At 44.9% G+C, this 16,866-nt stretch overlaps 1 protein-coding gene across 1 annotated transcript; it reads left to right on the top strand.

The window, feature by feature from the left end:
* Positions 1-366: 366 nt before the first annotated feature.
* Positions 367-10,148, top strand: LOC115462412 (actin-associated protein FAM107A-like). Its single transcript, XM_030192426.1, has 5 exons — positions 367-385; positions 481-625; positions 4,760-4,762; positions 9,294-9,435; positions 10,028-10,148. The coding sequence occupies exons 1-5, from the start codon at positions 367-369 to the stop codon at positions 10,121-10,123; spliced, it is 405 nt and encodes a 134-aa protein (XP_030048286.1). The 3' UTR covers positions 10,124-10,148.
* The last annotated feature ends 6,718 nt before the right edge of the window (positions 10,149-16,866 follow it).

Genomic DNA, 16,866 nt, shown 5'->3' with positions numbered 1-16,866 from the left:
GGTGTTGGGAGGGAGCAGGTGAGAATACATGTGTGCATGTGTTTGTATATGCAAGTGTCTGTCTGTCTTTCTCCACTTGTGTCTTTATGAGCGTGTCTCCTCTTGCCTCTATCTTTTAGCTTCAAGAAACTATTAGCCTAGCCTAACAATCTATACATGATCTGCTAAAAAGGAGAAAAATGCATAAGAGCAGTAACAATAGGCAAATGAAAGTAAAGAGAACAGAAGGGAAGTTAAAAATGACTGTGTCTATCTCTACTTCTTTCTTTCCTGGCCTCCCCTGCTAGGATTTCTCTGGAGCTCTGGCTGTGGGCTAAGGCACAGGTCCTCTCTTCTCTGAGACCCACCCAGGGTGTGGAGAAGGTGATGCAGGACCCAAGGGCAGGTGAGTCTGAGTTACAAATGGAGCACAATGCAGAAGGGGATGCCCTCTTCCCCCTGTGCTACAGCCTCATAACACACTCCTGCCTCTCTTTCAAGTCTCTGCAGCTGTAGATGAGAACTTGGGCAATGCCTCTCCTGGTCCATCTTCAAAATGGTCTAGGCCTGACAAATCATCTGCACTCATGAAAGCTTCCAGGACGCACCAAGAGCTGCACAAGGAACTGCTCCTCATCCACAGAAAGTAAGAACCCTCTGCTGTAAGACAACTGCTATTCCTATCTATTAGCTCCCCTCACAACTCTGATGCAGGATTACCAATAGGACTGGGTTTATGGACATACAACTGGTGTGGCTGCATTGGAATGCCACATGCCACTCATAGGGGAGACTACCCCCCAATCCCACCCCAATCTTCAGATCTCTAAGGACCTCTCACTCACACAGGCCACTAGTGAGGCTGACTGGTCTTGGTTGGGCATCTGCATGGGCTGATCCAATCCTAGTTCTGAGTTTCCTAACAAAAGTATAACCGGATCTCCCTACATGCAGTGGAAGAAACCCAGGACTGGATCAACGTTTTTGGATTCATCAGGCTTTGATTTAGTGTATTAACCTGATTTGCCATCCCCTCGCTGTGCATCAGAGTAGATTACAATCATGACACAATGCAGCACTTAAAATAAGTGGAAACTCTATTTTGATGGATTGGAAGAGCAGCAGCTGAGAACCAGGGAAGCCAGGGTTCAAATCCTGCATCTCCAGTCCCACCAATGCTCCTTGTGACCACATAAGAGTCATGTCACTCACTGTTGCCTCAGATACAAAATTTAGGTTAGGGCTTCCTAAACTTGCCTTGGGGACCCCACAGCCAAATGGGTTTTTGGGCTATCCACAATGAATATGGTGAAATTATGCTCGCCTGATAATTGTTGTTCCTTGAATCCTACCAGACCAGTCTAGAAAAATAGATTGGTCTCCATCTGCTGGCAAGAGAAACAGAGCTAAACCATTAGGCTCCTGTTAATAGCCTGATGCAACCACACAAGGTGGAGGCACACGCTGTCCCTACGTGCGTCAGCTAGAAAGAATCCAAGGAGTAGGGTAGATAGACACTTCCAAAAGACCCAGAGAGACGTGGGTTAAAGGATGATCTTTATTGAAACAACACAATGGACTCGACACAGCTGCTGTGTTTCAGCATGAAAACGCCTGCCTCAGGAGTCTCGTGATGTTGGTGGTACAAAGGTGCTGAACAACAGCAGATAGCCCTGCACAGATGATTTCAACATTCAGAAGCCTCTCCTGCTCAGTTAAATGGCTTTGAATATTGGCCCCTTAGTGTCTGGTACTTCCTAGGCCTTCCAGGGTGGGATTTTGAACTGGTCTAGTGGTAAGTTATCAGGTAAGAATAAATTTCACCTTCTTAATCATCCCTGCCAGACTAATCTAGAGATTTATTTTTCATTTGCATTTAAGTAGTACAATCAAAGAATAAACTTTGAAAATAAATCCAGAAATTTTGCAGTAAAACAAAATTAAATTGAGTACTGCAGAAAAAATAACAAAAACAAATTACAAGCTACAGTCCACTTGTAAAGTGAGAGAACCAAGGTTTAAAAATACATTGGAAGCTGGAATAGTCAGAAGAAATAACAGAGACCCGTTGCTTACAATTCACAGGACCTAATATCTAGGGTGCAGAGGGATATGCCATAGGGACACCTTTACCTTCAAGAAAATATTGTAGTTATGCAGGTTCATAAAAGGTGTATCTGTTACCCTGATAGGAAATAAAGCTCTTGCAAGGAAAGCACAACTGAAAAGTAGCTCCCAAAGCTACAACTGAAAAGTAGCTCCCAAAGCTATAACTGATTGACAAATGGGGGCATAATCGAACGGGGACAACCATCTCTAAGGGTGTCCATCTCTAAGGACGTTCTGGCGAAGGGGCGGAGAAACCCGTATTATCGAAACAAGATGGACGTCCATCTTTCATTTCGATAATAAGGTCGGGGACGCCCAAATCTCAACATTTAGGTCGACCTTAGAGATGGTCGACCTAAATGTTGAGATGGTCGACCTTAGAGATGGTCGTCCCCGGTTTTCGGCCATAATGGAAACCGAGGATGCCCATCTCAGAAATGACCAAGCCATTTGGTCGTGGGAGGAGCCAGCATTCGTAGTGCACTGGTCCTCCTCACATGCCAGGACACCAACTGGGCACCCTAGGGGGCACTGCAGTGGACTTCACAAATTGCTCCCAGGTGCATAGCTCCCTTACCTTCGGTGCTGAGACCCCCAACCCCACTCCCCACAACTGTACACCACTACCATAGCCCTTAGGGATGAAGGGGGGCACCTACATGTGGGTACAGTTGGTTTTGGGTGGATTTTGGAGGGCTCACATTTATCACCACAAGTGTAACAGGTGGTGGGGGGTGGGCCTGGGTCCACCTGCCTGAAGTGCACTGCACCCACTAAAAGCTGCTCCAGGGACCTGCATACTGCTGTGATGGAGCTGGGTATGACATTTGAGGCAGGCATAGAGGCTGGAAAAAATGTTTTTTAATTTTTTTGTTTAGGGTGGGAGGGGGTTGGTGACCACTGGGGGAGTAAGGGGAGGTCATCCCCGATTCCCTCCGGTGGTCATCTGGTCAGTTCAGGCACCTTTTGGAGGCTTGGTCCTGACAAAAAAGGGACCGAATAAAGTCAACCAAATGCTCATGAGGGACGCCCTTCTTTTTTCCATTATCGGCCGAGGACGCCCATCTCAACCACGCCCCCGTCCCACCTTCAGTACACTGCCAACACGCCCCCGTGAACTTTGGTCGTCTCCGCGATGGAAAGCAGTTGAGGACGCAAAAAAAAATCGGCTTTCGATTATGCCGATTTGGGCGACCTCGGGAGAAGGACGCCCATCTCCCAATTTGTGTCGGAAGATAGGCGTCCTTCCCTTTCAAAAATAAGCTAGAAAATGCCTGGAACTTCTTCTGCCTAAGTTGTGTCCAACTAGAGACATCTGGAAATATGAAAACTAACTCCTATAAAGGAAACATTTTTAGTTCTATAATCAAGTCTTAAAATCAACTCTTTCTCCTGAAAGAAAACAAATGAGACCAGTAGAGTAGATCTACCAGAAATTTCAATTTCAGATGACTCTAGAAGCCCAGAATCATCTAGGCCACTTCAACTGCTGTCTCAGTCTCGGCCCTCAGTGTACTTTAATATATCTTCTGAACAGGGGGTATATTTGGCTCTTGAGATTTTAAAACTGTTGTCAAAAAATGTCTGAAAAAATTCCTTAGGAGTCATTAATCTGGAGACTGGAAAATTAAAAAACCTAAGAGATTTAAGTTCCTATTAGAATTCTCCAGATTTTTCTGTTTTTCTCATTATCAAGAACTTGTTTCCCACCTGCTGAGCAACTGTATGTTTTACTTCCATTATTGATTTTTTTTCCACTTATCTATTCTAGACACTTGCTGCCTTTTGTATTATTGCACAATGCACAACTTCTCCAAGGCATATAAGCCCCATTAGCAAGCTTTGATCCCAAGTATTGAGCTACCCCCCCCCCCCCCCCAAGTAGCAGGCTCTGACAATATTCTTTGGTGGAATGATCTCCTCATGCCTGCCTACTGTTGACAACTAAAGCCTCAGGATATGAAGATCTGAGACTCCCTCTCTCCTTTTTGATGTATCCTGACTATTAAGGAGTGTCAGCCTGGCTTCTTACCTTCCATGGACATCCCAATCCACAGTAATAAACGTCAGACCATGGAGAAAGTTGTATGGGAGCTCCCCTAGTCACTGCCGTAAGCATTCAACAGCCTCATCAATCTGTTCTGAGCAGTTGATGCTATCATAGCTTATCTTTGAGAGCTGAATGGTCCATGCACCACCGACAAACGCTGTCCTTATCCAGTACTGTCCTGTTCCACAAGCATGTGTCCCTTCCATTGGTCATCTTCAAAGTTTCCCTGTTACAACCACCAGCTCAATTGATCTCTGACCTCTGCTCAGTGCACAAAGCATTGTTGAATGCTAGCTTCCACCCACCACAGACAGCACCGATAAGCACTAGCTTCCATTCTGCACAGACAGCACTGATGAGCTTCAGCTTCCATTTTGGTTTATGGTTTATTTAATTTAATATACTGCCCTTCCTGGGCACATAGCAGAGTAGTTTACATATTAAAATTAAAAAGAAAGGAATGTCATTTCAATGTAATAAAATAAATACAAATTAAAGTGATAGGACGAATCTGCTACTGGGCTACGGAAGGAACCCAACTTGGACAATGAGGTTTTGTTGAGCTCTAGTGGACCAATCACACCTTCTCCTCCGGGGGTTGAAACGGAAGAGTAGTTAAAGCAAGTGGCCTAGATTCTGGGCTTCTAGAGTCATCTGAAATTGGTAGATCTATTCTATTGGACTCATTTGTTTTCCTTCAAGACAAAGTCGATTTTGAGACTATTATAGGTTTATCAATAGAAATCAAACAAAATAAAACATGGAAAAGAAAATAAGATGATACCTTTTTTATTGGACATAACTTAATACATTTCTTGATTAGCTTTCGAAGGTTGCCCTTCTTCGTCAACCTTCGGAAGCTAATCAAGAAATGTATTATGTCCAATTAAAAAAGTATCATCTTATTTTCTTTTCCATGTTTTATTTTGTTTGATTTCTATTGATAACCTTTAAGAGTGGACTAACACGGCTACCACACTTCTCTACTTAAGATGGAGACTATTATAGAAATAAAAATGTTTTTTTTTCATGGGAGATAGAGTGTTCATATTTCCAGATGTCTCTAGATGGACACGACTTAGGCAGAAGTAGTTCCTGGCTTTTCATCAATCAGTTATATCTTTTCAGTTGCTATCAGGGTAATAGATATTTATTTTATTTGGATTTTGCTCACACTGTAACCTTTATATCCCAAAACAACTCTGTTAAGATTGCACCAATGCTGGAAGGAGATTTTGGTTGAACTCATTTTGTTAGATAGACTGCTAAACTCTAGGCCAGCATTTAAACTGGTGGTCCATATAGGAATATTGCTATACATTCTCAATTGTAATGATTTCTTTTTGCTTACTTGGTATAGGCATCATCAGTAACGCCTCTGAAGCCACTGATTGTCATGTCTTTGGAACCAATTTGTCTCTTGTCTCCTGTTACAACACCTTTTTCAATAGTAGCTCAAGGTTAGTTATATTCAGGTACACTGGATATTTCTCTGTCCCAGGAGGGCTCACAATCTAATTTTGTACCTGAGGCAATGGAGAGTTAAGTGACTTGCCCAAGATCACATCAGTGGGATTTGAACTGGCCACTTCTAGATGTCAAGACTGGTGCTCTGACCACTAGGCTACTCCTACAGTATCTTTTATGAACCCACGCAACTACAATATTTTCTCAAAGGTAAAGGTGACCCTATGGTATCTCCCTCTGCATCCTAGATGTTAGGTCCTGTGAATTGTAAGCAACAGGTCTCTCTGTTATTTCTTTTTTACTTTATTTCTTTTGACTATTCCAGCTTCCAATGGATTTTTTTTAAACCTTGGTTCTCTCTTTCTCTGCAAGTGGACTGTAGTTTGTAATTTCTTTCCTGCTGTACTCAATTTAATTTGGTTTTGCTGTAAAATTCTGGATTTCTTTTCAAAGTTTATTATTTGATTGTACTATATAAATGCAAATATAAAAAGCGATAGGGGATGTCAGCCCACACAGAAGCACTGATAAGCACTGGCTTCCACTCAGCACAAATGTCACAGATGAGGTCTGGCTGGCCCCAACCTAACACAGACAGCTTCCATGAGCACCTGCCTCCCCCAGCGCAGATAACTTTGATGAATATTGGACCCAAGTCTGGCTTCCCCTTGGCCTAGGCCATCCAGCTCCTGAATCGTCCTCAGCAATGCCTCCAAGCACTTGCTAGACTGCTTAGGTCTGTTCAGGATCCAGGTCACAGCTTGTGGCAAGCTCAGCGCTTTTCTAGCAGTAGAACTGCTTCCTGGAAGTAAGCCCATAGGATCTCTGAATTGGTAGTACCCAGGTGGAGATAATTGAAACCTGATCTCAGTTTGGGGATGTTCTGCAGGTAAGGTTAGCCTGCCTGGACAAAGGTGGGAAAAAAGGAAGCTGCTTAACATCAGAAAGATAAGGCCTTCCTTTCAGTGGTGTAGCCACAGGTGGGCCTGGGTGGGCCAGGGCCCACCCACTTAGGGCTCAGGCCCATCTAACAGTAGTACATGGTAATGAAAATGCTGCTCTCCACAATACTGGCACCTTCGCATGCTCAGTTTTCAGCGCATGCCTGCTGCAGACTACCAAGGAGGAGCCTGGAGAGAAGCATTTTCCCACCAGCTGAGATATTTTTTTGATGTGGGGGTGGGAGAGAGAGAACATTTGGTGTCCACCCACTTCTTGCCTAGGCCCACCCAAAATCTGCTGTCTGGCTACGCCCCTGCTTCCTTTACACTTCACTTAGTGGTGAGACTCAGCTCACTGGAATCTGTGAGCTTTTCCTTAACAGAAATCTAAGGATATGTCATTGCCTTTCCAGCCGCATCGCATGAGGACTCCCATCCAGGGAGCAAGTAGCCAGACTGGATACTGTCCAGCTTCTGAGGTCTCAAAAACTTCAGACTCTCCCCCGTTGGTGCTTCTAGGGCTGACTACTGTGATCAGTACTACTTCAAGTCAAAGAACTGACAGCTGAGGCCTTCCTCAGCCTCCTGCTCTTCATTCCTAAAAAGCCACATCTCTGCATCTGTGTCTTCTTTCCTGGGCTCCAATTTTCCTGTCTCCAACTGCCATATTAGTGCTTATATTAGACAGGTAAGACTTTAGGGCTTCCTTGCATAGAGACGGCCATGCTTGCCACAGTAGGAAGGAGCCCTAGCTGCTGCTCCAGCCTCAGCCCAGTCAAAATTAACACAGGGACTTCAAGTGATGGCTAGATAGGAGCAGACATGTGTGACTCGAAGCTCCCATGGAAGGAATGAAATACTGCTAATAACAACCCAGAATTAACAATCCTGATGACCCAGACATGACAGGATGTCCGCAAATTATCCAGATCAGTTCACACCCTGCCAAAATTGAATAAAACCACCCCCAAGATGGCGGAGGCGCACACTCAAGCCCAAACTTCTCATCAACGCCGACTCCCACAGAAAGCAACAACATAAGTATACACACCCCGCCGGGGACACCGAACGACACATAGCCATTGCTGGATACAGAAATGATCTTAAACACCATCAAAGAGGGAAATGCGACCATCTGAGAAAATCTCAACCAAATACAAACAGACCTCAGCTCCAGAGCAGAGATGCAAGAAATAGTGGACCGGGTAGAGCAAACAGAACAGGTAATCTCGGCAGAAGACGACCTACACATAGGCGGTCGGTGGCCCAACTGTTTGGGGAGGCTAAAGGGGGCGGGGTTAGGGTGGGGCCAGGGGTGGAGCTTAAATCCATAATTGTCTGATAAAACACAGAAAAAATAAATAAATAAAAATAAAAGTCACAATTAATACCTTTTATTAAATTTAGATATTAGATATGTATCATATGTCAAAGAATAAAGTGGTTGCTCAAAGCATATACTAACCACAATCGCTCAACTGCAAAACACTGCACAACTTTGTGCAAAAACACACTCTGAACCTTACTGTACCATAAATATTACACTGGGCAGAACCTAATACACCAATATACCACCCATACGGAAAATGCTGACCGTCAACAATATGAAACAAGGGATCATAACATCACAATTCTCAGGTAGAGCCACAAAACACCCGAATTCATGTTTAATGTGGGATAAAATGCCATAAATAAGTAAATAAACTTTTAATGTTGAGCACCTGATTCTCAAAGTGGACATATTCCAAACACTATAATGAAAATAATATGATCTTTTCTACCTTTGTTGTCTGGTTGTCCGATTCTGCTGCTATCTGTTCTCAGTGCAGGTCAGGAAGTCATCCTAGTTAAATATCTCCCTGGCAACCCAGCCAACCCCCCCTCCCCCTGCTCTCCCAACAGTAAGGTAAACAAACCATAAACCAATTTCTACAACTGCTAGAGGGCTTTCACTGCAGCTCCTGCTGCGAGGATGGAGGTAAATCAACAATTTAAACCTCTCAGAGCACAGCAGGGGAGGCTTAGCCTGTCTAAGCCTCTTATACCGGGCACCTATGGACCTACAGCTCCCTCTGACAAAATATAGGAACATAGGACCTGATCATACAAAAACTAATTTACAAAATTGACGACTCAGAAAATAGATCAAGGTGCAACAACCTTACAATCCTGGGAATCCCAGAGGAACAAGAACGGACCAGACTTTGTGCAACAACTTCTGAAAGAACTATTTCCAACCCCGGCCCTACCAGATAGCCTCGTGGTGGAAAGAGCACATAGGGTACCATGCCAACATACTCCTCCAGGAGCACGACCGAGACCTATGCTAGTAAAATTCCTAAACTTCAGACATAAAGAACTCATCCTACATAAAGAAGGCCCCCCTAAAATATCGAGACAACTTATGGCTATATCAGGACTTTACTGCAGAACTGGATGAGAGAAGAATGCAATAGAGGGAGGTTAAGTACAGATTACACTCTCACAATATACAAATGGCACTAATATGCCCAGCATGATCCTACTGTTGATTCTTAATACATTTTCTAATTGGATTCCACAACACTAGACAGAGTAATCTGATTAGTTAGTAGAGATCACATGATGGGTGATACAGAGTACATCCCTGGGGGGAGGGGGGAAGCGCATATGATATTGTTCAGAGCTGTGGTGGTGTTAATTTAATTCACTACATACAGGGTGAGAAGACTCACATTTATCCCTCTCTTCCTCCTCTTCCCTGGCAGAGGCTTGGCACTTCACAGAAAGCCAGAACTACTGCTTGTTTTAGAGAAGCGCAGGACCGAGGAGAAAAATGGGGAGGCAACACTCCAGAGCCAGACGTCTCTTCATCAGGAGCTTGAGAAATGGCAACAGAGGAGAGAGGAGGTATTGGGGTGGGTTGCAGGGGAAAGAACCAGTACTATGCTGGTGGAGAGAGAGTTCTATGGACTACGATAGCAAGAGGGTGCTGCAGAGAAGAATGGACGTCCATGGGCAGAATTGTGGGGGAGGTGTCAATCCTGGCATTGCAGGAGAAGCTGAAGGGCAGAAGTGAGATATATTGGTGGAGCTGTTTGAGGGGGTATCTCACTATAACAATAGCAGAAAACGCTGAAGGGCAGGACTAAAATTAATTACAGCTGTGTGCGTGCATGCGTGCGTGTGTGTGTGTGTGAGAGAGAGAGTGTGAGTGTAGAAGGAGTTCAGTACTAGAATAGCAGGGACTCTGATAGGCAGGACTGAGGTGCATTGTTAGAGCTGTGGGGGTTTTCAGTAATTGAACAGCAAAAGGTAACGTAGGGCAGGATAAGGGTGCACTGACTGAACTGTATGAGGCTGCTGCAGAGCAGGAGTGAGGTGCATTGGCAGAGCTGTGTGTGGCAGAGATCACAATATTGGAATAGCAGAGGGTGCTGGGGAATAGGATTGAGCTGCCTTAGCAAGGGAGTTCTTCAGTCAACTGTTTCTTTTCTCGCAGAAAGAGCGGGATGAGGCACAGAAGAAGAAAGGACGTAACCAAGAGTTGATTAACATGCGACAGAACCTTCGGAAGTCTCCTTGGCATGATCCCTAGCTCTCCCACCGCCCCATGAGCTGAGGCCTGGCAAGATACTCCTTACTCAGAATGAACTGTGCAGGACTCAACATTGTCTTCCATAATTTCTGTAGCACCATGTGTTTCTAATATTGTTCAGTGGTTCCAATCCTCTTGATTCTGCTGCTGAAGTTCAGAAATCTCCCTCCCTGTAGTCCAGGTCATCAGTGTAAGAGCTGGGAATTGAAACTGTAAGAACCTCTATCCCAACTCTAGTTCTCAGGGCCTGATGTACAAAGCTTACCATACTGTTAAAGTTTGCTTTAGACTGATTCTAGCCAGTCTAAAGCAAACATTATTTAGCTAGCAATGCACAAAGGGTTTTTTTGTGGCTGTAACGTGTGCCGTTAGTAGCTACCAAAAACCCTATGCAAATGCATTACAAGGAGCTCATTATTATTAAAATGAGCATTCTGAGTAATGCACAGACAGTTCCGTGCAGGTCTGGACCTATCGTGATGGGCAGCAGTGAAATGGGAAATCCTGCTTGAAAAGTTGCACTTCACCCACTGGAACTAAGATATTAAGAATTTCTGTTTTGGATAGGTTTGCTTTAAAGCCTGACATTTTGCCATAAACACCCATAATATGTTATAATGCCCCTAATGCCTCCCTGGAGGCCTGAGCAGTGACAAGAATATCATCTGCAAACAAGGAGATCTTACGTTGGCAGCCCCGAACTTCCAACTTCACTATATGTGGACCAGTGGTGTAGCTATGGGGGGGCATGAGGACCTGGCCCCCCCCCCCCCAAAAAAAATGGATCCAGGGCCCCTGATTTGGCTGTCAGGGGTCCCCAACCCCTGCCAGCTGGAGCGTTTCTCCAGCATTGCTCTCCTTACATTGCCTGCCCTGCTTCTCTCTCATCGTGTGCATGTTTGGTTTTAGTGAAAAGGAGCATGCACGACACTTTGCGCATGCTCAAATTCATTAAAATCGAGCATGTGCAACATGAGGGGAAGGAGGGCAGGCAATGTAAGGAGAACATCGCTGGCGAAACACTTCAGCTGACAGGGGTTGGGGACCCCGCCAGCCAAGGTATATGGTGTTGTGGTGGGGGGGAGCAGCAGGGAGGCAGGCTAAAATGTGCCCCCTCACTTTAGGCTCTGGACCCCCCCCTCTTCGAGGTGTGAACAGTCCTTAATTATCTATGCTAGAGGTTCTACCATCAGCACATACAACAGTGGTGAGAAAGGACAACTCTGTTGGCTGCTGCTACTCAGCTGAAACACAGGTAAATATCTTCCATTCACCTGAACATATGATAAAGGGTTTTTATCTAGTCTATAAATCTCAGGCCTACTCCCACTTTCTCCAATACCTGGAGCATTAAAGGGCCAGTACATCCAGTCAAAGGCCATTTCTGCATCTACTGTGACTGCCAGTAGGTGCTCTTTCTGCACTCCCAAATAATATTCAAAACCCTTCTAATGGCATCCCTAGCCTGCCTCCCCAAGGTAAATCCTATCTGATTGGATGGATCAAGGTTGGCAGTGGCACTCAGCCAGCCCACCAGAATCTTAGAGTCAATGCCCAAGAATGATATAGGGCAGTGATGGGCAACCTTTTGAGCTTGGTGTGTCAAAATTCGCCAAAAAACCGAGCATAACTCGGGTGGTGTGTCACTTCGAGAAAAATCACTGCTACTAGGACCGCCCCCGGGCCCCCCCCCCTACCCGAGATCGCTGCCCACCCGAGGTCGCTGGGCCCCCACTCCACCCGCTACCGGGCCCAGAACTAACCTTAAAGCCTCCTTTCACGTTGCAGCAAGCAGCAGCAGAGCAGACCTCTCCTCCTTCCTTCTGTGCTCCGCCCTCGCGGACATTACGTCAGGCGAGGGCGGGACACGGAAGGAAGGAGTGGCCTGCCCTGCTGCTGCTTGCTGCGACGTGAAAGGAGGCTTTAAGGTTAGTTTCCGGGAGCGAGGAGGGAGGGCGGACCACACTGCAGCGGCGCCGCGTGTCATCGAAAATGGCTACGCGTGTCAGTGCTGACACACGTGTCATAGGTTCGCCATCAGGGATATAGGGCAACAGCCACCACACTGAATGGTGTCCTTTCCAGGTTTGGGAAGGATACTAATCCCAGCCTACCTCATGTAATAATAGAATCGCTCTCCCTCCTCTAAGGAATTAAACAGACTGAAAAAGAGTGGAACCAATAAGTGACTAAACTTTTTATAAAACAGTCCAGTGAATCCATCTGAGCCTGGAGATTTACCTACCTTAAGAGATTTAATAGCCTGAAATACCTCATCCTCTGTACACTCACATCTAATACGCTCGAAAGCGCAGCATTCAAAGATGGAAACGATATAGTACTGAGATACTGTTTGATGTCATCTTCGCTCGCCCGATGTGCCGGCGTATATAAATCTTTATAAAACTGAATAAAATGTTGTTAAATATCCTCCTCCCTTGTGTATACTTTTTCTGTTGCCCCTTTAATACTTATTATATTATTATGTGTTTGTGGAATTTTTATCTCTGAGCTAATAGCTTACTGGCCCTATTGTCCGATTCAAAATACTTTTGTTCACTCTATCCATCATAAAATGGATCTCTGCATCCTGTAATTCACCCAACTCTGCCCATTCTTGTTTTCATCTACAACCTACACCCGCATCCCCTTTCGTTATCTGATGCTCTCTAGTAGTTTTATTTCTAACCTAAGCTTGTTCTTCTCTAGTCTTGCTTTCTTTTTCACCCCTGCTATTCCAATAAGTTCTCCCCAAAGCAGGGCTGCCGAGAGGGGGGGCAGGGGGTTAAAATTCCCCGGGCCCGGCGCAGGGGTCTCTCTCCTCCTGCTCTCAGGCCGCCGGCGCTGCAGTCCCCGGTCTCCACCTACCTGCCCTTGGCTTCGGCGGTGGCCCCCTTCTGTCTGCCACTGGGCCCCCTGCATTTGGAAAAGGGAGAGTCTCTAGTTGGCAGTGCAGTGCCTCGCGTCTGTTTGAGAGTGGCGGATCGCCTCGGGCCTTCCCTCACTGTGTCCCGCCCTCATCTGAAGTAACTTCCTGTTTCCACGAGGGCGGGGCACAGTGAGGGAGGGCCCGAAGGGAGACGATCTGCCGCTTTCACACGGAGGTGAGGCACTGCTCGCTGGCGCTGCGCTGCCAATTTGAATGCAGGAGGCCCAGTGGCGGACGGAGGGAGGCTGTCGACGAGGCTGGGGGTGGGCAGTTGAAGACTGAGGTCTGTGGTGCCGGCGGCCTGGGAGCAGGAGAGGGAGGTGACAGTGGTAGCGATTGGGGGGACCCCGGGGGCAGCCTTGCCCCAGGCCCGGCTCAGTCTCTCCACGGCCCTGCCCCAAAGTACTGTTCTTAAGCATTCCCATGTGATTTGCAGGGAGAACTTATCTGGATCATCCAGATAAGGGTCTGTGAAGACTTTCAGAGCAGGAGAGAACTTCATTGGTAAATTATTTGCTAGGAAATTGCTTTTAAACTTGGGGAAAGGTAGACAAGAGTTAAATAGGTAATCTTGAAGTTACTCTACTTACTTAGCAAAGGCAGTTTAAGGAACAGGGTTTTGTTTGTTTAGCATTTAAAGTCTCCATTACAGTTTCATAGACTAGTAGTTAAGGGACTATTCTAGAGTTTAGCACAGCATCAGTGTAGAGCAGATAGTCACAGGAAACCCCAGTTTAGAGTTTTATCTTATTTTGCAGCACATGTGGAGGGGCATTTTCAATATGACATCGAAGTTGGACTTTGGACATTTTGCGCCAAATCCGAATAGGAAATATAGCCATTTTTTAAAAAGCAAAATGTCTTTTTTTGTTTTTCAAATATGGCCAAGTAACATTTTTTTGTGCTCTGTGCATTTATCTTTCTGGTCCATTTTTGAAAAAAAAAAACAAAAACAAAAAAACGTCCAAGTGAAAAACTCAGACAATCAAGCCATTGGAATGTAGGAGGAGACAGCATTCTTTGTAGACTGGTCACACAGACATCCTAGGAGAGCAATGGGGCATCCTAGGGGGCACTGTTGTGGACTTCATATAAAAGCTCCCATGTACACATCTCACTGTTGCTCCCTTATCTTGTCTGCTGGGCCCTCCAAAACCCACCGCTACAATAGCCTTTATGAGTGAAGGGGTCACCTATATGTGGGTACAGTAGGTTTCTGGTGAGTGTGGGAGGGCTCACACTTTTCACCACAAGTGTAACAGGTAGAATAAAATATGGGCCCGAGTCCTCTTCTCTATAGTGCACTGCACCTACCACTACACTACTCCAGGGACCTGCTTGCTGCTCTAATAGACCTGGCTATAACATCTGAAGCTGTCATAGAGGCTGGGATGTACTGTTTTTATTCACATCTTTTGGAGGGATTGAGGATGGGAGGGGGCCAGTGACCACTGGGGGAGTAAGGGGGTCATCTCTGATTCCCTCCAGTGGTCATTTAGGGCACCTTTTTGTGCCTTATTTGTTCTAAAAACAGATCTAGACCAAAACATTCAAGTTATAGCCCTAGATGTTTTGTTTTGTTCTATCATGGCTGTAAAATGTCCAAGTGTTAGGAACACCCTCAGCCCGCCCCCAAACCACCCTCAACATGCTCCCTTGTGATTTGGAAGCACTGCGGACGGACGAATTGCATAGATAAACATCTCTCGATCTTTACTTCAGAAGTCTAATTCAAATTTCACTGCTTACAAGTCTTTCTTCCTGACTTCAGTCATATAACTTCAGTCATAACTAATAAGAAAGGCACATATTGGAGAGGTTTTTTAGACTCGTGAGGATGCTCGCCAGTATGTTTACATAAAGAAAAATCTATTTTCAATAGTAAACGCTGAGCAGCACGATACCCACTACAATATATCTAGTAGTGGTATCAAGCGTCTGAAGTCTTTTCCTCTCCTTAGTTATATGACTGAAGTCAGGAAGATAGATAAACAGCTGCAAAATTTATTTATTTATAGCATTTATATCCCACAATTTCCCACCCACGGGCAGGCTCAATGTGGCTTACAACAATCTGTAAAAACATACATCAAGTCAGCAAACAATCAATTTCTTAGAAGTGTAAGAGAGAAAGGGTAAAAGCAAAGAAGGGAAGAGACAGTTGTGGTGATCAATATGACGCCGTGACAGAGACAGGTCAGAAGTTAGAGACGCTAGGCGGGATTTGAGCGTAAGCTTTTCCAAATAAAAAGGTCTTGAGGCGTTTTTTGAAGGTCGGGTGATCAGGAGTAAGTTTCACCAATTTAGGTAGACCATTCCACAAATAAGCGCTAATATAGAAGAAGGTGGATGCGTAGGTGGTCTTGTACTTGAAGCCACTATACACTGGGTAATGGAGATTTAGGTACGAACGAGCTGATCTGTGAGAAAATAGGTTTTGAAAGTACCAATTTGGACATTTTGAGAAGAAATTAATCCAAATGCTGCTTTATGACACTTTTTGGACGTTTTTCTCTTTAAAAAATAAAGCAATATAGAGCTGATAGACACACGTAACAACCAGTCTAGACTTTTATCTTTAGTTTGCAGCACAGCTTAGTTTCCATAGTGTAAAACCTTTTTCCCCATAGTTTTAAAACTTTAACTTTCTGCCACAGCCTACAGCATTCACAGAGTCTCTAGAAGGCACAGCAAGGCCTATTAAAGTCTTCATTCTCGCCCACCCCTAGCACATCTCTTAATTTATAGTCTTAATTTACAGTCATTCTAATTAGGATAACAAGAGAGGAGTCATCGTTACAGAGTTTTAATTATATTTCATTACTTTCTGAGACAGCGAACACTAAATAAATCACCCAATATACTACATAATTAAAGGCTCTTTTATATTAGTCTAATATCCCTAGTACCTTAACAAGTTTTACATTATTAAAAAACTCAATAATACTAAGAAGCAAATAGCAGTGAAGCCAGCAGCAAGAGGGCTGCTATCCAGTCTTTTACACTGAGTGTTACATGTATAATTATCTCCTAGCTGGCAAGAGGTTATATGTGTACACCTGATGCAAAGAGCTCCTAGCTCTCAGAGAACGAGTCCATTTCTCTTGAGACTAGAGTAGCAGACTTGGAGGAGCTGAGGAAGACAGAGAGGTACATAGGGAAGAACTACAGCAACATTGTACAGAAGTCTCACCTCACTCTGGCAGCCCCTGTGCTGCCTTGGAGGAAGGAGGTCTCCTAAAAGGTAAGCATCACCCTGTGAAGTAAGAAGTAATTCTGTAGCCAAGACCTGCTCACCAGGGGATGCAATATTCTCTGGTGACGAGGATGTGCCTCCAGGATCTTCTGCCAGGTGGGAAGGATTAGGACAGCTGTTGTAGTTGGTGTTTCGATCATTTGGCATTTAGATAGCTGGGTGGCATGCCCCCTTGAGATTTGGACGTCCTTCTGATGGACTTCAGAGAAAGACATCCAAACAGAGGTTTTGATAATACTGATTTGGATGTTTCTGTGAGATAAATGTCCAAATGCTGACTTATGTCGCTTTTTGGACGTCTATCTCTTTTGAAAATGAGCCTGTTAGTATACTACTTACAGTGTCAACAGAACACGCAATAGAACACTTCAATTGACAGTGAAGGGTAAAGTAAAGATGGAACAGGCAAGAGAGTAAGAAGAGTTAGACAGCAAGGTGATTAGAAAGTTGCACGAGTGTGTGTGTGTGTGTCTAACACATTACTTACTTCTTCCAGTAAAGGCCTGATTGAAGAGCCAAGCTTTCACCTGCTTCCTGAAGTACAGATAGTCTTGTGTT

This window comes from Microcaecilia unicolor, chromosome 2 (assembly GCF_901765095.1).
Source record: "Microcaecilia unicolor chromosome 2, aMicUni1.1, whole genome shotgun sequence".
Taxonomy (NCBI): domain Eukaryota; kingdom Metazoa; phylum Chordata; class Amphibia; order Gymnophiona; family Siphonopidae; genus Microcaecilia; species Microcaecilia unicolor.
The sequence above is the reverse complement of the archived record's forward strand: the minus strand, read 5'-3'. Positions and strand labels throughout refer to the sequence as shown.